The sequence below is a fragment of the Notechis scutatus genome, chromosome 2 (genome assembly GCF_049901735.1).
Source record: "Notechis scutatus isolate UNSWTSFEM ecotype Mainland chromosome 2, rNotScu1.2, whole genome shotgun sequence".
Lineage (NCBI taxonomy): Eukaryota > Metazoa > Chordata > Lepidosauria > Squamata > Elapidae > Notechis > Notechis scutatus.
In genome coordinates this window covers 1,056,312-1,077,356 of record NC_142010.1, presented here as the reverse complement: position 1 = coordinate 1,077,356, position 21,045 = coordinate 1,056,312, and the positions used below count along the sequence as shown (strand labels likewise).

At 42.2% G+C, this 21,045-nt stretch overlaps 1 protein-coding gene across 1 annotated transcript; it reads right to left on the bottom strand.

Annotated features, from left to right (window-relative positions):
* Positions 1-1,569: 1,569 nt before the first annotated feature.
* Positions 1,570-10,331, bottom strand: LOC148131612 (vomeronasal type-2 receptor 26-like). The gene is made up of 4 exons (XM_087958811.1): positions 10,170-10,331; positions 4,325-4,552; positions 2,890-3,016; positions 1,570-2,471 (listed from the first exon to the last, which is right to left on the bottom strand). The coding sequence occupies exons 1-4, from the start codon at positions 10,329-10,331 to the stop codon at positions 1,570-1,572; spliced, it is 1,419 nt and encodes a 472-aa protein (XP_087814937.1).
* Between the last annotated feature and the right edge of the window lie 10,714 nt (positions 10,332-21,045).

Sequence of the window (21,045 nt, the reverse complement as noted above, 5' to 3'; positions counted from 1 at the left end):
ATAGAATAGAATAGAATAGAATAGAATAGAATAGAATAGCAGAGTTTGAAGGGACCTTGGAGGTCTTGTAGCCCAACCCTCTGTTTAGGCAGGAAACCATATACCATTTCATTCTTGTTGAGTTAATTCCTGTTGAGTGCTGGGCTCTGGACTCTTTGATTTGGTAAAGGATTGGAGGGAGGAAATGTTTCTCACCTTTGCAGATAACCTAGAAGTGGCTAGGGTAGGTTTGACACTACAATGACAAAAATCAAAATCCAGACAAATTAGAATCCTGATTTAGCCTAATGAGTAAAACTGGTCAGTATGTGAATAAAAATATATTGCAATTGCATTTGGGAAGGCTTTGCTTTTCCAGTGCTTTATGAATGAAAGAGACATAGTGCAGTATGCAGAAGTAATTGCATTCAGAGACCATTACCAAGACAAGGTTATATAAAAGCAGTACTGACATATGACATTGCTTTCCTAATCTGTAATACACTGAAGGACTGACTGATAAAAAGACAACGAAAAGAAACATGCACAAAAACAAATTTATATATTTATAGGTAAATTTTTAGGTAGAGATAGGTAAAAAATTTCCCCTGTCAATCATGACCAACCCAAGGGGTGGTGCTCATCTTTGATTCCCAAATGAAGAGCCAGCTCTATCTGAAGATGCTTCTGTGGCCATGTGGCTGCCATGACTATACGCCGTAGATGCATGGAACATTGTTCCTTTCCCACTAAACTTGCACCTATTTATCTACTTGCATTTACATGCTTTTGAATTGCTAAGTTGGCAGGACACACCCATACACACACTATGTGTATATGGAAATGGATATGGATATAGACATGGATAAAAAACAGGAACCAATTTTAATACTCATAAGCACACCTTCATTGTCACATCAGGTTTCTACACGATTTCCCCCTCAAATCATTCAGAGTTGTACACATTTTTTTTTGATTGAAGATTGTCAAAAATAACAATTTGTCTCATTAATTGATTCAGAGAAAAAGATTAAAGTTGCTCCAAAGTTCATGTTGACATTTTATCTATTCTTAATATATAGAATGTTAGCCGTCTCTGTGTTTTTCTCTTTCTCAGCCTCTCTCATCTATCTAACTCATTTATCTATCTATGAGTGATCTTACATTATCCAGCCAGAAGAGACCAATCAAATATATTTTTGAAATTAATTTTTTTTAAAAGCCAGAAAATAAAAAATAATACCAACCTATATAGCAACAAAAACAAACATTATTAGCCATAATCTTTAATTTAGTCTAAAACCATATCAGAACATCTCTGGTAAAAGTTTATCTGGCCTGGTTTCAGAAATTTTATTAATGTCATTGATGATAGTTATGATTTAACATGAATTCAGATTGTGACAATTGAAGGATATGATTAATTGAAAGAGTTTGAATTGTTTTAGCAACTTTACTACTCAATTATTATAATTCAAAATTAACATGGAATGAAGACAGATAAGAGACAAGATGTAAAACATTATTTCAAAGTATGTGATTTTACACTGCATGTATAGTGAAAAAAAATAAACGCTAACACAAGGAGCCTTAATGGGTTTTCATCATCAGATGTTCCTTGGTGTTCATGTCAGGTCTCAGTGTAATAATGTAGCATTTGGGGATAAAAATGCAGCCCAGTAAACCCAGGCTGGAGGCCAGGATGGAGAAGATCTGCACGGCTACCATGTATTTCCCTTTGGTGCTCAGGTAGGTGGGGACAAAGGAGATCCAAACGCTACAAAAAACAAGCATGCTGAAGGTGATCAGTTTGGCTTCATTGAAGGTCCCTGGCAGATTTCGAGCCAGAAATGCCACTAAGAAACAGATGGCAGCCAGAAAACCCATGTAGCCAAGGGCAATGTAGAACATGGCAATTGAACCTTCGTTGCACTGCAGCAGGATGTGTTCTGGCTGGGAATGAAAGTCAGAATCTGGGAACGGGGGAAAGATTCCCAGCCATGTCATACAGATGCCTACTTGAATACCAGAGCAGGATACAACAATCGAGTGGGCCAGACCCTTCCCCAGCCATTTCCTCATCCTGCTTCCTGGCTTTGTAGCCAGGAAGGCCGCCACCACCATTACAGTTTTGGCCAGCAAAGAAGATACGGCAACAGAGAAAACAATACTGAAAATGGTTTGTCGAAGGAGACAGGTCATTTTAATGGGGCGACCGATGAATAGAAGGGAGGTCAAGAAAGAAAACAGGAGAGAAACCAGGAGAACATAGGTGAGTTCACGGTTGTTGGCTTTGACAATGGCAGTGTCTTGGTATTTAATGAAGATTCCCAGAATAAAGGCAGTGGTTAGGGACAAAGCAATGGCAAAGAATGCCAGGATGAGTCCCAACGATTGTTCATAGGATAAGAAGCTTATGCTTTTGGGGACACACTGATCCCGCTTCTTATTGGAATACTGGTCATCTGGACACTTTTCACAATGGGCTGCATCTGGAAAAAAATTGGTTATAGTGTATCTTTTTCTGCTGCTGTAGGAGCATGAAAACCGCATCAGAAATCAATTATTTCATTTTCAAGGAATAATATTATATTTCTGGCCAGGAATATTCATATGATGCAACATTAGTTAAAATAACCAACAACCTTTTTAAAGGCTGAAGATGAATGTGATTATCAGCTCGCAAAACTTGTCCCCTTTCCCAAAACCAAGCAAGAAAGTAACACCACAATAGATTATTTTAATGCTTGCATCATAGTACAAAATTGGGCGATAGGGCTCAATCATTGCAATGTTTGTGGATTCCTTCAAGATGTGTAATGTTTTTTCTTGCTTCTTGATCAAATACCCCAAAAAAGCAATAGAAAATGTTGATTGTATCCTTGTTGTTTTTGAAGCCACCGACTGTACCTTCTTGCCCAGAGAATGTTCCTTCCATACATAGAGAACAGTCGTAGCAGCAAACTGGGGCTCCCTCTCTCACAAGCTTGGCATTACCTGGGGAGCAACTTTCTGTACATCTTGAATAAGGCACGATCTAAACATAAAGCAAAAGATTAATCAGGGCAATGTATAACTTGATTATTTTTCCCATGTTCTTCTTTTGTGGTACTTGTGTTTTGATCTCTGATGGCAAATAAAGTACTATTATTATAATTAATCTACTTACAAGGGGCAAATGAAGAGTCATTCTCTTTCCTCTATCAATCTCCATTGAAGAACCCAAAACAGACTCGTTGCCTTATTCTTCTTTCCAAAGGAAAGAAGTTCCATTGCAAAAGGTGTTTCTCCTTAGAGCATGTATGAGAATGCCATAACTTGTATATATTCTTTCTCCATCTTAGCTTTCTAAGGAAACCTTCAAAATCTAGCTTTCTCTAGAGTCCCTATCTTTCTCTCCTACAACTAATCATTATATCATCTTATGTAAATGGCTTTTTTTAGCTGCCCTGATTTCCCTCACCACATTCTTAATGCTATCTTCCTGTTATGCAATTCAATGGGCTAAACCCTTCCAATTCTGGATTTTCTCCCCAAGAAGCTTTTACAAAAGACAACTCATCATTTCACTGACAACTGATTTTGAACCATCAGAATATTACTAAAGCTGGGAATGTTGGTACGACTGGATAGAACAAAGATAGGAAATATATTAGTAAATAATGTTAACTGTAAAGGAGGTAGTAATTACATACTCGCAATAAGATGTTCTGACTGAATAGTGGCATATGGAAGGGTTTATATTCCTTGCAGTCATCTGGTCATTAACAGTCTTTTTGAAAGTTGTTTAGGCCCCTTGGAATTTATCTGTGCCCTCAGGGTCACGTGAATAGTGCAAATGGGTGTGGAACCTTCCTGCAATTGCTGAATCTATATCCTGTTGACAACACAGTCTTTTCAGCAGTTCCAAAACCTTCCATCCTCCACCATTCAGTCAGAACAGAAGAAACTTCTTGGATGAGAAGTGAAACATCTTCAAGGGAAAACAAAATCCACGTGCTTTCTGAAAAAACACCTTTGGAACAACCATGACCTGGATGACTGACATAGACATTCTGGAGTTTCTCTTACTGAAAACAAATTAATTTCATGTACCATAAATTATGGCAACATATTCCAGTTTAATAATGTAGATTGCAAATTCCACAATACAATGCATCAGGTTCCAGTGTGTGACAGATTATTGTAAGACCTCTAAAGTAAAATATATCTAATAAATTAATGAGGCTTTAAGTTCTCTTAGTTGGAAGTTATCTCAATTGGCCTCAATAAGAATTATTTCTGAGCATAAAATTTACACATATGGAGATAAATAGAAGAGCAAAATCCAAGCAGCCTCAACTACTTTGTTAAATAAAGTTGGCCATTGGATGGCACTTTGATTGACAGAAATCTTGACTTCTGAAGAGGATTGGCTTTCTACACTCCCAATTTTCACCCCCGCATCTGATTTGTTCAGAACTGATGTCCAGTGCATGATATCAAAATCACCAACAGGAACTCCATTTTCATCAAAAGAAATCCCATCTCTGGAAATATTGTGATGTTGGAAGTTCCTCAGGAAACTATGGAGCTGCAGAAACATAGAAAGAATATTATAATTTGAGCCTTTATTCAATGTTTTTCTTGCTCTTATTCTGGATTGGAGGTAATCTGAATAATTCAACCTCTTCAAATCATCAAATTTGCAGGCAACACTAAGCTGGCAGGAATAGGCAACATCCCAGAAGACAAGCTGAATATCCAAAAAGATCTTTGCAAATTGGATATGGGCCCCTACCTAATAAAATAAAATTCAGCATAGATAAAAGTAAGGAATTCCACTGAGGCTTTACAAAGCTTTAGTAAGACCACGTTTAGAATACTGCATCCAGTTCTGCTCATCAACACAATATAAAAAAGGTACTGAAACTCTGGAAAGACTGCAGAGATGAGCAACAAGAAATGATTAGAGGGCTGGAGGATAAAACATACCACAAACAGTTACAGGAATTTGGTATGTCTAATCTAAGGAAAAGAAGGAGTGGGGAGACATGATATCACTTTTCTAATATTTGAGGGGGGGGTCAAAACATTTCCCAAAGTACTAATAGGCAAGAAAAGAAACAATGGTTGGAGAGAAGCAACCTACAACTAAGAGGAATTTCTGAGCAGTGAGAGCAATCAACCAATGTAATAGCTTGCCTTTAAAAGTTATGAGTGCTCCATCACTGGAAGCTTTCAGAAAGAGACCTTTGGGCTAGGAATGTAACAAAAATTGCATAGTGATATTATCTCTTTCAAAGAGTAGCTATGGAAGCGTATCCATTAGTTCAGGAGATGATTAGACGAACCTTTGGTTGTTCCCAGAAGATGCTTTGATTTATACCTTGTTGCTATGTTACAAACTTTTAGGCAGCAAAGTCCAATTTTAATCCAGAACAAACAACCCAGCTGAACTCTGTACCTTGGAGACTAGACGACTTTGTGATCACAATAAAAGATTGAGGATTGCTGGACTATTCTGATGCTTGTTTAATTTTGACATTTTGTCAGCATTAAGCTATTTCTGTCACAAAAGCATCCCAAACTAGACAGGTTGTTTAACTCTGGAATATTTTTCTCTATCACCTCTCTCTCTCTAACTCACTGTCAGGGTTCCAAGTAATATGCCTGTAGCAGACAGGACTCTGCGGTAAGTAGGTTCCTCAAATATCAGTTTTATTGGACATATCATATAGGCATAGGCTGGTGAAAACTGACTTTAAACATTACCATGGTTTTCACTTAATTAAAAATAAAAGTTTTCCTCCTCTTTCCAAACTATCAGTCACATGGTCTAATCAAGGTGTCATCCAGTTGCCTGGAGACTTCACTCATCCTCTCTCTGGCCATCACTGGGAATGTCCTTGTTTCCCAGGAGACAACAAAACCCCAGCTATCTCTATTCCCACCTCCCTTTCCCTCAGTTCCAGTGTGGCAATACTGAAGCATCAAAATGGCCTCAGTCAGGTGAGCTTCAGGGTTGACACTTACTCTCAAATACCACTAACTGGACAACTGCTCTTTGGAATATCTCACCCTTTTGACATCTAATTTAATATTGAGGAATTGGAAGGGGAGAATCAATGGAACCTCAAAGGAGAATACTCACCTGCCATGGCTGTACAATCTGGGGTGGTTGATGGTATCCAACTTGCATTCTCCTCTTACTCCATTGGGAGGAAGAGGCAGCACTGAGGACCCGGGCCACAATTTGAATTATTTGGGAAATACTGGAGGAATCCTGAGACAGGATTCTTGCAATCACATCATGAGATGGGAATTCCCAATTCTCTTTTTCTCTGCATTTTTTCCAAACTTTCTTTGATAACAGAGGATTTGAATAGGAACATTGGAATGCTTCCTTTCCATACAATATGACCATAGATGCATAAGATTTAAAGTCATAATATTGAGTCCTTCTCTTTGTCTGGATGAAGTAGGAAAACAAAGCATGTATATTTTGGAGATCAACCCAGAGGTCAAAAATGCTTACACTTAAAGCTTTCAAAGTTGTTGAAATCCACACCCTTCCCATAATGGATGTATTAGTCATATCAATTATTTGTATTATTGCTGCTAACATTGCCGAGGCCTGAAAATCCAGTTGGCATACTATAATTTTTATTTGACTCTCAATAAGAGAACGAAACATTTTCCTTTTTTCTTGCATGAGAGTTTCTCCAGCACTTGTCTGCACATTTGCTTCTGGGACAGTTCCTGAGAGGACAATGCAAATCCCATTTTTTAAGGCGAGAACTTCCAAGCGTCTTTTGAATTTTTCTCCTCTTTCATTGTCCTGAGAAAGGAGGCCGATCCATGTCCATTGGAACTGCAGGAGCAGCTGGACAATCGCTGAGTAAGGAGGTTCTTGGATTGGGGTCATCCGATATGAAAAAGTGAAAGGATGATTTTGCTCAGCCATCTGGTTGATGACACTGTAGTTGATCTAAGATGAAAGAGAAGGTATTGGCAGTTTTTGCCAGTTTTAACGATGAAAGTCAGATGGTAAATCTAAGGGCCTTCCCCCACTGCTGAGAGATGTTTCAAATGGTAACTGCATGAATTTTGCAAGTTCCCTTGATGTTCTGTCCTGTTGTTTTGTATGCTCACTTTGAAACCAGATGTCAACTTGTAAAGCATTCCTGGCTTGCTCTCGAGTTGCCATAAGAAGGAGTCGGGAAGATCTGATGGAGCAGTTTTTGTTGCTATGATCAGAAGGACATTCCATGCATACCTTTCTCCATGTTGTGCATCAAGTTACCAAGCTCAGCCAGAGAGGCGTGGTGTGAATTCCACAGCCCGGCGAAAGTTCTTAGTTGGAGAATGTGATTTATGACACACCCTGGGAGGAGGGGGGAAACAGGGTAATAGGTGAACAGTTAATTACATGGGGCAGAGCCGACTGCACTTGGGAAAAGTGCCAACATGTGGCTCCTAATAAATAGTTGGATTTCTTTTGAAACTTGGCTCGAGGCTCATGAATTAATTAGAGCATTCATTGGAACCCTGACACCAGGGAGCTCTGAATTATCTGTGGGTAATCTTCACTGGTGGTCCTCATAGAGCAGAGCCTTCTGGTCATGTTATAACTCTGTGGGCCACCCATCCACTCAGTCAATTAGTCAGTCAGAATAGAGCTGGAAAGTCTTCTAGTAAAAACATCTGCTTAAGCAGGAGATCCTACTCCAGGGGTACTAAACTGAAGGGCTGGGGGTTGGATCTGGCCTGTAGGGTGCTTAGATCTGGCCTGTGGGAATGCCCTGGAAATAGCAAAGGTGCCCCTACCAGGCAAAAATGGAGCTAGAGAGGGCAGTGCATGGCTCTCCTGAGCTTCATGTTCACTGGCAGAGAGTTGCAGGAGGCGGTCCGAACCAAAAACGGAGCTCGGGAGCCTGTTTTCGCTGGCAGAGGATTCAGGCCATTCACAGGTGCCCCCTGACACAGGTGATGTCATGCTGGCCACACCCATCTTGGTAATGCCTCCCCTCAAGGTCAAACACAACCCTGATGTGGGCCTCAATGATCTCGAGTAATACCCCTACCCTAGTCCAACTGCTTGCTCAATACCATTTCAGACAAATGACTGTCCAGTCTCTTCTTTAAAAACCCCAGTGATGAAGCACCCAAAACGTCTGAAGGCAAAGCTGTTCCAGTGGTTAATTGTCCTCACTGTCAGGAAGGTTCTCCTTAATTCCATGTTTTTTCCCTCCTTGATTAGTTTCCATCCATTGTTTCTTGTCCTGCCTTCTGGTGCTTTGGAAAATAGATTGACCTCCTCCTCTTTGTGGCAGCCTCTCAAATACTGGAATACTCCTATACACTCGTGGAATATCTTTTTAAAATGAGAAACATATTAATTTCTCATAGATTATTACTGCTTATTTGATTGTTTTATATGTTGGGCTTGAAATATTGCTTGTTATATCTCCCCCCTAGCATATATCCCCCTGGTATATAATATTGGTATATTATTTCATTGTGTACCTATAGTTGATTTCAAATATTTCTGTATAAACTCTTTAATTCGCTCAATTTATTTCAGACATTTGAAATGCAGAAGTCAGTTTAATAACCTCACTTTAAAAATAAACCCCAAGACAACTGGCATTGTGCCAAGCCCATGTTCAAAATAAGAATGAATATTATGACATATTTTATTCTGTCTTGTACACTAGAGAAAGTATGTACAAGCTGCTTTATTGAGGAGCCTTATAGCTATCTTGACCTATTCATTTTTCTTCTTCATTTTTTTTCTTTTGAATTTTTTACTTCAGTCTCAAGTTTACAAAAATGAGGAATTCCTCACTGTGAGAGTTAATAGGAGTTGGAACAGCCTGTCTCCTGGAGCTCCATTGCTGGATATTTTCAAGGAAAAATTGGACAGCAATTTGTCTGTAGTGGTCTGACCATTCCTCCTCTATGTAAGGAGTTGGACTGTTTATTCTATAATTCTGTGGAAAAAAAATCACTACATTTTCAAATTGTTTAAAAGTCACTGATCCAACGCTCATATGTTCTATGACAAAAGTCTTGCTTTTCAAAAGTCATCATTTTCAAAATTCCCAATGGTCACACCCAGGCCTTTTCTACGACCAGAGGCCGGTTGGCCACATGGCCCGAAGCCAAAGTCTTTTACCCAGAAGCTGTCAAAAATGTTTTCCTTAGATTTCACATTCTTATAGCTTTGCCATCATCTGAATAAAACACTTCAGCTTCTCTCCCAGTGGGCCACCCTATTCTGGAGCTCTGCAGATCTTCAAAAATCTAAGCAATCCATGGGAAATGGGATGTAGGAAGGAAGTGGATCTAAGAGGCTAACAAAGCAAAGGAGTCCTAGGGCAGGATGTGAAGGCGAAAAGAACAATGGGATTCCCAAAGGATTATAAGTGAGTATGAGGTATCAGGGGAGACTTTGGGTGGCCTCTTTCAACACTAGGCTCTGCATGGCCTTCCCCACTCTGAGATCCCTCATGTGCATTTAACGACCTGTGCATTTCATTAGCAAATGCATTGGGCAAATCAGGCAGGGATCACATTTATTTAATGTGATTCAATCAACCGGATCCTCGAGTTACGAATATAACACACAATGCATATGCATATATACAGACACACACACAAACACACACACACACATGTGGGGATGCGGTAGCTCAGTGGCTAAAACACTGAGCTTGTTGATCAGAAAGGTCAGCGTTTGAATCCCTAGCACTGCATAATGGAGTGAGCTCACGTTACTTGTCCCAGCTTCTGCCAACCTAGCAGTTCGAAAGCATGTAAAAATGCAAGCAGAAAAATAGGGACCCTTCCAGTGGGAAGCGTTCCGTGTGCCTTTGGAGTTTAGTCATACTGTCCACATGACCACAGAGATGTCTTCAGACAGCGCTGGCTCTTCGGCTTTGTAATGGAGATGAGCACCGCCACCTAGAGCCATAAATGACTAGCACGTATGTGCGAGAGGAACGTTTACCTTTACCTTATATACATATGTATGTACATACACTCACTCTCACACACACACACACTTTGTGAATTAAAAATTCTTTCAGCTCTTCATATATTTAATCTCTGACTTTCAATTTATTTGGAGAAATATATACAAGTGCTGCCTTCTAGGCAAATCTGAACAATTTACAACATGGAATTAATTTCATTTGGCTTTATACCTGTGGAATTTTATAGATGCTCAAGACATTGGAAATATGATCAAAGAGTTCAGAATCCATCTCTTCAAGAATCACCAGCAGGTTCTTTTGTCTTCCACATCTGTAGTTTGGAACATTCTCCTGTCCCATAGACAGCACATCCAGCATGGCCTCATATGTCATTCTTGCATTGAAAAAGTTCTGATAGATGTTGTAGCCCAGGGTGATGTTTGGTAAGAGCCTTTAATTCTGGTTGACTTCATGAACAGCCAACAAGAACGGAAGAATGTGGTAGAAGGTGTTCTCACTGCAACATAAGAAATTTCATCATCTTGTTTTGCTCTATATGAACGATTTATGTGATCAACTTAAAAGCAATTGTGTTCTTTTTGCCAATGACATAAAATTATTCAATTCTACAGATAATTCTGTTGTTGTTCAAAGTGAACACGACTATGTTACTGAATGGTCACCTATTTAGTAACTTCAAATTTCGATTAATAAATGTTCTATGTTACATATTGGTAAACGTAATTGGTAAATTTCGAGTATACGCTAAGTGGCATTGATCTAGCAGAGGACCCTCACCTTGTTAAGGACCTAGGTGTACTTATCTTTGGCGATTTATGCTCCACTGTAACAGCATTGCTAAAAAAGCATTAAGAGTTGTAAACTTAATTTTGCGAAGCTTTTATTCTGGAAACATTGTATTGCTAATTAGAGCTTACCTATTTGCAAAGCTAATATATCACTCATATAAATTCACAACAATCCATAAAATGTAATTAAAATCATACCCTTACCCCCAGGCACCAGACTACATATGCTCACAGCTCACAACCCTTATTCCTAGCCCAATGCTTGGGAGGAAATCTGTATCTTCCCACTCCTCCAGAATGTTAATAAGGGATGCTACCAAGTGTATATTGTGTACGTTGTGATTATATTATATGATTTCTTCCTGTTATACCACCCTGGAGATGACTAACAGCTGAATTCAAGTGCTGGATTAGCAAGAGGTATTACTGATCTGAAGAGGGATATCTCTTCAACTAGACTTTTTTAGACCTAGAGATTTGCTGCAGAATATTCATGGCTTTTAAGTTATTGTCCTATATTCTACAGTTAACTCCAGTTAATGTGATTCCTCTGTGACTAAACATTACCTTATCACCTCAAGTCTCTCCCTCCTTGAATTTGGTTTTTAAAAGGTATCCCTTTTATTTGAACAAAAAGGAACAGGGAAGCCACAAAAGTGGCAAAAGTGTTAAAGGGTAGAAAGAAAAAGGGGAAAGGTGGTAGGAAATATAGAGTAAATGTAAGGAAGGGGAAGAAACAGTGGGGAGAAAACACAAGAGATCTCACTCTGTTCTACGGTATTCATTCAATTACTTTATTGGCAGTTACTATTTAACTATTGTTAATAAATACTCATCTCAAACAATCTAAGCCCCAGAGCTCACTGTAACAACATTGCCAAAAAGGCATTAAGAGTTGTTAACCTTATTTTGTGAAGCTTCTTCTCTGGTAACATAGAATTGCTAACTAGGGCATACAAAACCTTTCCCAGACCAATTCTTGAATACAGCTCGTCTGCCTGGAACCCACACTGTATATCGGACATGAACACAATTGAGTGGGTTCAGAGAAGTGTACTCCACTCCTCCACTCACAGTAGAATTCCCTATGCCTCCAGGCTTGAAATTTTGGGCTTGGACAATCTGGAACTCTGCTGCTTGCAGTCCGATCTAAGCATAATACACAAAATGGTCTGCTACAATGTCTTGCCTGTCAACAACTTCTTCAGCTCCAACCACAAAAATACACGGGCAACCAATTCAAACTCAAGGTAAACTGCTTCAAAGTCGATTGCACAAAATACAACTTCAGTGACAGAGTGGTCAACGTCTGGAATGTCCCACCCGACTCCATTGCTACAGCCTCAATCGATCACAACTTCAATCTAAAACTGTCTAACGTGGACCTCACACCATTCCTAAGAGTCCTTAAAGGGGGCGTGCATAAGTGCACCAGCGAGCTTTCCACCCCTGACTTACTGTCCCCATTTATCTGTATTTACTTCCTTTGTTCATGTTTATGTTTATACCTTACTTGTTATCTTGTAGATGTTTGACAAACAAATAAAATAAATAATAAATAAATACAATAAATATGAATAAAAAAGTTACTGACTCCACAGTCCCAAGATAATCATTTTGAAAGCAGGCAGAACCCATCCAGGAAAGATTCATCATGGGACAGTGTTGGCAATGCCTGGTGTTTCCCAGGGTTGAGGCTGACACTTGTGAAAGAACATAAAAGGAACTTTGCAAACTCAGGTTTTACAAAATCATTGTTCCCCAGGAGCCTTTCCTCTAAAACAAGGGTCTTCAAACTTGGCAAGTTTAAGATTTGTGGACTTCAGCTCCCAGAATTCCTGAGCTAACATGACTGGAGGAGGAATTCTGGGAGTTGAAGTCCACAAGTCTTAAAGCTGTCATGTTTGAAGACCCCTGCTCTAAAGCAAATTGGGATGAGCAATAATGACTTGCCTTTCTCAAGGTGAGGAATAGGAGAAATGAAATCATTCCTAGAAAAAACATTGGAGCAGGTAAAATCAATCACCAGAATCCTGGACGTGCTGACAGTTACCTTTTTAGTTGGTGGGTTGGAGGCTTTGAGAATGAAAATTGGTACAATCGACCTGGGATTCCAGACATTATTCCAGTAATCCAATAGTCTCCTGGTTTGTAGTAATGGAACCATTCCTTTTCTTCTATTATCACCTTAAATGGACATTTCATCAGCATACTGGCACAGGGAATTTGAGACAGAAGCTGAAGCAGAAAAAGCTGTACATGCAGCAGCAGCAACATTTGACATATCCTGCAAGAGATCCTTCCTACAGTTCTTTCTTCAGCACAGAGCTAAATCTCAGAGATCACAGAAGACCACAATTACAATGAGGAAGGTCCAGTTTGCCCCCAGATTTGGAAGTTTTACCTTTAAACTATTAGACTGCTGTAGTATTTGCCCAGCTTTACCCCAACCTCTGCCTTCATCACTGAAAGAGGCTGTTACAAATCAGATTATCAGGTGCTGTCTATCCCATTGGTTGTCACATTGATTGGCAATTAATTGTGGTGGTGGAAATCCCAAAGGAGAATAAATAATCATGGTTTTTAAAATGAGAAGGGGAATTGGGAACGAACATTGCCACAAAAGTGGGCAGTTGGAGAAAAGAGTTTTGTTTGACTCAGGAGAATAATCCTACTTTGAGAATCAAGAAAGGAACAATCTGTAATCTGCAACTCTTGCACTGCAAAAACATATGGACTACACAACTCAATCAGGGCAAAGCAATAGACGCAATCTACATAGACTTCTGTAAAGCCTTTGATTCAGTGGTACACCACAAACTACTCCTAAAACTAAAATCTTATAGTATCTCTGGACACCTGCATAACTGGATAGACGCATTCCTGTCAAACAGACAACAAATGGTCAAAATTGGGAGCATCCTATCAAATTCTGTACCTGTCAACAGTGGTGCCTCCGAAGGCAGTTTTCTTCATACTCTACATAAATGACCTCTGTGATCATATTAAGAGCAACTGCATTCTCTTCGCTGATGATGTAAAGCTATTCAATACCACAGACAATACTGCTACCCTTCAAAAAGACCTCGACTATGTATCAGAATGGTCAAACAAATGGCAACTTCAAATCTCAAGAAATAAATGCTCTGTCTTACATATTGGCAAAAAAAATCAGAAAATAAAATACAGTCTGAATAGTCAAGACCTTGTTGATGATCCAAACTCTGTCAAGGATCTTGGAGTATTCATCTCTAATAATTTAAGTGCTAGAGCCCACTGTAACTACATAGCCAAAAAGGCATTAAGAGTTGTTAACCTAATATTACGTAGCTTTTTCTCTGGTAATATTACACTACTAACTAGAGCATACAAAACATTTGCTAGACTAATACTCGAATACAACTCATCAGTCTGGAACCCACATTACGTACCTGATATTAACACAGTTGAGAAAGTCCAGAAATATTTCACAAGAAGAGTTCTCCACTCCTCCTCTTGTTGCAGAATAACTTATGCCACCAGACTTGAAATTCTAAACCTAGAAAACCTAGAACTATGCCACGTTCTGTCCGATCTAAGTATAGTATATAAAATCATACATTGCATTGTCCTACCTGTCAATGAATACTTCAGCTTCAACCATAACTGTAGTGGAGCGGGAATAACAGAGGCGAACGTAGAGCAAACTTCAGCTTTATCTTTATTGAAACAATAAAGGGTTGCGCAACTGCCACGCTAACAAGGCAGCCAGCTGGCGGGCAACAGCTGATGCCATTTGACAACTCCCTTTTATGGTCAGCTGTCAAACGGCGTCAGTCAACAGGAACGGTCCATGTTCCCACTGGAAGCACGGACCGGAGTGAAGACTTCAGCTCAACCTTTTCGGAATACAACACTCCTTTCTTCCTGAATGGAGCATGCATAATCCTTCAGGTAATTTGGGCGCTTGCGCAGGTGACCAGATATTCTCAGGTCTGACAGAGCTGCTGCTGGATGGGACTCCTCCGCTTGGCGAGCAGCTTCTGGTGATGAAGAAGCAGGCACCTCGGCTTCAGGCAGCCCTGGGTGCAGAACCGATGACTATTCAGTTAGTCTCGCATCGCTGTCATTTTCATGGTGAGCTTCCTTGGGTGCTGGTGGTCTCGCTGCAGCAAGAATGTCCAGAGAGCCACCTGTAGACATACCCAAACACCCCGTTAGTTGGTCGACATGGCGGCGCTGTATGCGACCGTCTTGCAATTGGACCCTGTAAGACTTAAGACTGGTTACTGCCACAATCCACCCAGGCATCCACAAAGGTTGACCCGCATAGTTTCTAGCCTAGACCTGGTCATTCTCAGCAAACTTCCTAGTCCGGCTATTTGATTCCAGGGGTGTGATTGGGGTGTAATTTGGATGGAGTCTGTCTAGAGTAGTCCTCAGATGGCGACCCATGAGGAGTTCAGCTGGAGACCTATTTGTGGTGGCACAGGGAGTCGTATGCTGGGTTAGGAGGTACTTAGCAAGTCTGGAGTGCCAATCTATGGGCCCAAGCATCTCCAGGACATCCTTAGCAGATCTGACTGCCCTTTCAGCCAGACCATTACTGGCAGGGTGAAAAGGAGCTGTTAGGGCGTGTCTGATTCCTTGGTTAGCTAGGAAAACCTCAAATTCACAGGAAGTAAACTGGGGGGTTGTTATCAGACACAATGGTGTCAGTGAGGCCATGGGTGGTGAATATTCTCATCAGGGCCTTAATGACAGCTTCTGAAGTTGTGGAGGTCATTAAAGTCAGCTCTACCCATTTAGAAAAAGAATCAACCATCACTAAGAATGTTTGCCCATGAAAAGGGCCAGCCAGATCAATATGCACCCTGGAACAGGGGCCCCCTGAATCTTCCCACGTTCCTGGAGAGGATGCTGGTGGAGAAGGTCTGGTGGCCTGGCATGGCTGACAAGCATTCACCCAGCTAGTAATCTGAGCATCCATGCCCGGCCACCATACATAACTGCGAGCTAGAGCCTTCATCCTGACAATGCCAGGGTGACCCTCATGCAGGACTTCTAAAACTGAGGTCTGCAACTGGGAAGGTCTGCACTACCCTGGTCCCCAAATAAAGCAGCCTTGCAAAGAAGACAATTCTTGCTGGTGAATTTTGAAAGGCACGAATTTGGAAGAATAAGGGATTATAGGCCACCCCCTTCCCACCCAGTCAAGGTCTTGGGAAATTACCTTGTCCTTGGCAGAGTGGGCAGCAATATCAGAGATGGTGATGGGAAGCTTGAGGTCATTGATTAGGAACACAGCATTGGTTGGTGCAGGATCCTCAACTGGAACAGGCTGGGGGCAGCGATTAAGGGCATCAACATGGCTGAGGATTTTGCCTGCTCGATGAACCAGTGTATAGGAATATGCAGCCAGAAATAAAGTCCACCTGGTCATTCTTGGAGACAAAATCTGAGGCATTTGTCTGTTGCCTGACAGAAGACCCAAAAGAGGCTTATGATCTGTAACTAACTCGAAATGGTGTTGAAATGGAACTTCTTGACTGAAGCAACTGCATCCTAAGCCTCTTTGTCAATTTGACTGTAATTGAGCTGGAGATAACGTTCTGGAGAAAAAGGCAATGGGTGCCTCAGAACCATTAGGCAGTCTGTGACTTAAAATGGCTCCATGCCAAAAGGTGATGCATCTGCAACTAAGCTAAAGGCAAATTTTTGTTGAATTGAATTAGAACAGCATCAGATGTAAGTAATGATTTGACTGCTTTGAAAGCATAGGCTTCCTTAGGTCCCCAATGCCATGGGGATTGTTTGTCCAGGAGTCTATGCAGAGGTTCTGCAATGGAAGCCTTATGTTGCAAAAATGAAGCATAGAAGTTAAGGAGCCCCAAATAATCCTGAAGTTCAGTTTTGTTAGTTGGTGTGGGTATCTTGTGAATAGCCCTTACTTTGGATTTGATTGGGTGAATGCCAGAGGCGTCAATTCTGTACCCCAAAAATTTGACCTGTGGGGTGGCAATAGTGCATTTCCCTTTTTTCAATTTGAGACCCGACTTTCTGAAACACTTGAGGACACCTCTGACTCTTTGCAGTAACTGTGGCTTGTCAGGGGCAGATATTAAAATGTCATCGAAATAAGGTATTACGCCAGATAACCCTTGAAGCAGTCTTTCCATTAATGATTGGAAAATTCCTGGGGCTACACTAACACCAAATTGGAGGCACCTACACTTAAAAGCGCCCCTGTGCATTACAATAGTTTGTAGCTCTGTGGCTGTGTCATCAACAGGGAACTGTTGATAGGCTTGTGATATGTCTAGTTTCACGAAAATGGTTCCTGGCTCAAAAGAATGCAGCAGGTGCTGAATAATTGGGACTGGATAAGCGCTGATTTGTAAATATTTGTTTAACAAGCACTTGTAATCAGCACAAATTCTTAAACTGCCATCTTTCTTCAAGGGTGTCACTATTGGGGTTTCCCTTTTTGTGAAGGCCACAGGCTCTAATATGCCCTGTTTAATTAATTTGTCTAGTTCCTTGTCCAGCTTAGGATGGATTGCAAAAGGTACTCTTCGAGGATTTAAATGAATTGGAACTGCTAGAGGGTCCAAGTTGAAATAAATTGGGGTTCCCAAATAACAGCCTAGGCCTTTGCTGAACACATCAGCATAGTCATTGAACAAGGCACCCACCTTTGAATTTTCAATAGAGTGGATTCCGCCTATATGAAGGCCAAGGGCAGAGAATCAGTCTAACCCCAACAGGCTTGGGAGGACACCATCCACTACCACTAAAGGCAAGTGACTGTTAAAATTTTGAAATTGAATAAAAAACTTGCCTTTTTGAGATGACTGGGATGGTTCTGCCTTGGTAGTTACGTAGGGTTAAGTTGCAGCCTTGAAGACTCTTCTTTGTCATCCTGGGGAGTAGTCATTTCAATGTGCTCCACAAGATGATGGTCAGTGGTGAGCCGGTGTCTATCTGCATCCTACAATGTTTCCCTTCTAAAGAAATAATAACACTGATTTTTTTAGAGCCTTTGATTGTCAGCTTGGCATGGTAGCAGGTGAAACAGTCTTCAATTTGTTTTTGAAAATGCTGAGTTGTCTGAGGTTTCTGTAGTTGGGCAAAAGTCTTTCCTGCCTGACAGATCCTGGCTAAATAACCCTTTCTCTCGCATTTTAGACAAATGGCATTCCTGAACTTGCAGGATGCCCTAAGGTGATTTCCTCCACAGCTTAGAACGATGGTTTGAGATCATGATGGTTGACTGGGAACTGACCTGTTTTCCCTCTGACTGGTTTTGGACTGCCTGAGGTGATTTACGTAACTAGTTTTTTCAGAGCCTTCCTCTGTGGAGACTTCATCGTAATGAATGGCTGAGCTGTTCTGACTGACTGGATTTCCCTGAATTTCTGCTGTTGAAAATGCTGACAGCTCTGCAGCTTGAGATTCCTCTATTGCTAATTTTAGGGTCAAATCCCCTTTAGCCAATAGACACCTTTGTAGCCTTAAGTCCCGGACTCCACAAATTAGTTGATCTAATAACATGTCCTCCAGATAGTCTCTAAACCAGGGGTGGGCAATTAATTTCTCTGGGGGGCCAAAATCAGATCTGCAAAAGCCAAAGGACATGAGATTGACTTTAAAAATACCAGAACTATCGCCAAAACCGAACACTTCAACAACAGAATAATCAGAGAAGCCATAGAGATAGAAAAATGCCCACACAGCATGAATAAAAGAGATGACACCTCCCGCCTACCAGCCATTTGGAAACCCGCCCTCATGAACAGACGAGCACCTAACATGAAGAATGACACCAGACCCACACCCACGAGGGCCACACAAGATGCCACCACCACACTTCCACGTAAAAAGCAGACTCACACCCACACAGAAGATGAGACACGACCATGGACCAGAAGCCGCACTGCAGCTGCATCACTACCCACTTCAAACCCCTCCGAGCCATACATGAAGCAAACTGACCCTCACCATGAAGATGTGGCAGGACCACGAACTCGAAGCCAAATAGCAAGATCACAGCTCACCAGCTCAAATACCCCAGCAACTAAGACTAACCTGAGCACAACCAAGCCCCCACCTGAACAGAACACACCTCCAGCCAATCAGGACACGGCCAACCCCCCAACCAATCAGAACACAGCCAAGCCCCCACCCAATCAAGTCACACCCCCACTAGCAGTTAAAAGGAAGAAGCAGCTGCAAGCTCACATTACTCTGAGAAGCACAGAGCTGAAGACAGAAGTCTGAAGATGATGAATGAGACTTCATCGAAACGTTGCCTAGATACTTGCATTCTTACGCGGGAGAAAACCCGAATAACCAAAGATCCACATACAAATACCCGCGAGAACCTCAGAAAATTTATATATATATATATATATATATATATATATATATATATATATATATATATATATATATATATAAAAGTAACACCGCGGCTGCTCCTGCTACTACTTTCCACGCTTTCCAAATGCGAGTCCCAGGAGAGAACAAACAGCAAACCGCGCTCAGGGCCATCCAAGCCCACCTAAAGCTAGGCCGCTGCTGGTGGAGCCTTGCCCTGCCTTGGTGCCCCATTTCCTGGCTCGGCAGTCCTGCTTGGGTGGCACTTTAAAAGCCTTCCTCCTCGCGTACGCGCCCGACAAGCCGCTCACTACGACGGCAGCTCCCAGCACCCGAGCAACTTCCCAGCAACTTGCTGCTTGCTTTTTCCTCTCAGGCGCTCGCGCCTGGCCTCGAGCGCGCGGGCGGAGGGGAAACCCGGAGCGCTGCCGGTTCACCTCCTCCATGCAGCCCGCCCGCCCGCTGGGTGGAACCCTTCCCACTCATCCCTCAGCTGTCTGCCTCATTCCTCTCTCAGTCGCTCTCTCGCTCCTCCACCAGCCCAGGAACAAACTGCTTCCAAAGAAGCCGTCAGGGTGGCTTCCTGTTGGTGCAGCTCCTCCAAAGCGCCCGTTCACCCCACACAGCTGCCCGCTGTTCAATCCAGTGCTCCGTTCTGCCTGCCTGCCTTCGTTTCTGGTTGTTTGGAGCAGCTTCGCTGAGAAAAAGAGGCGAATAGTTATTATTCTCAGCCAAAGCTGCTCCAAAACAACCAGAAACGAAAGCAGGCAGGCAGGCAGGCCAAACGGAGCACTGGATTAAACCATGGGTGGCTGGGTGGGAGTGAACGGGCACTTCGGAGGAGCTGCACCGACAGGAAGCCACCCTGCCAGCTTCTTTGAAGCAGTTTCTTCCTGGGCTGGTGGAGGAGTGAGAGAATGACTGAGAGAGGAACGAGGCGGGAGGAAACCGAAGCTGCTGAGCTGGAGAGCAGGACAGGCTTTGGTTGCTTCTCTCTTTTGTGTTCTTGATCCCTGATCCCAGCAGCATTCACCGAAACCGAAGAAAACCGCCATTTTTATTTTATTTTTTATTTTTCTTTCTTTGTGGCCCGGAACAAAGTGTCCCGGTGGTTGGGGACCCCTGCTCTATGCACTTGAAGATGATTTCGAACTGGAAGAGGTTGTAGAAAGGTGAAGGGTTGTCCAGCACCACGACGTTGTTCACCTGAACCTTTGCCATATTGGGAGGGAGGGGAGGGGAGGGGTGGGGGAAGGAAGCACGGGGAGAGGACCCGCAAATAATAGTCTTCCTCCTGGCGCCCGGGAAAGTGCCTCGCACGGGAGATGCATGCCGGCCAGGGATGGAGAGGCGAGTTAGGAAACTTTGCCGCTGGCTCTCCCGTCTGCTGCTCCCGCCGCCTTCGTCGGAGGCATCGGCCGGGCGGGTGCTGGCGTTGTGTGCCTCCCTTCTTTTCTTTCCTACCCCGAGAGCGCTCCGTGCTGTTTTGCAGCTTTGGGGGCCATGCGGCGCAGGGCAATACACCACGCCCAGCGATTTTTTTTCAGAGGTGGGCTGGATTAGACAGACTAACGGGCCGGATGTGGCCCACGGGCCGTAGTTTGCCTACCCCTGCTCTAAACCCACAGTGCAAGGCAGCTGTTCATAAAGCTGCCATATACCCACTAATAGTCCCTCCCTCAGCCTGGGTCCATCTCCTAAAAGCATGACACCTGGCAATTCGGGAGGGCTTAGGGGAATAATGGTTAGAAAAAATTCCCTGCAATTCTTCCCATGGAACAGTCTTAATTGAACACGGAGCCAGTAATGCTATAGCAGTATCAAACACTGTGGCTCTGCAAAAACTTAAAATGTAAGATTTTTTCCTATGGTTGGAAATGTCAGCGAGGTCTATGGCATCTAGGAAATAGTCAAATCAGTTTCTGTAGGACTCCCATGTC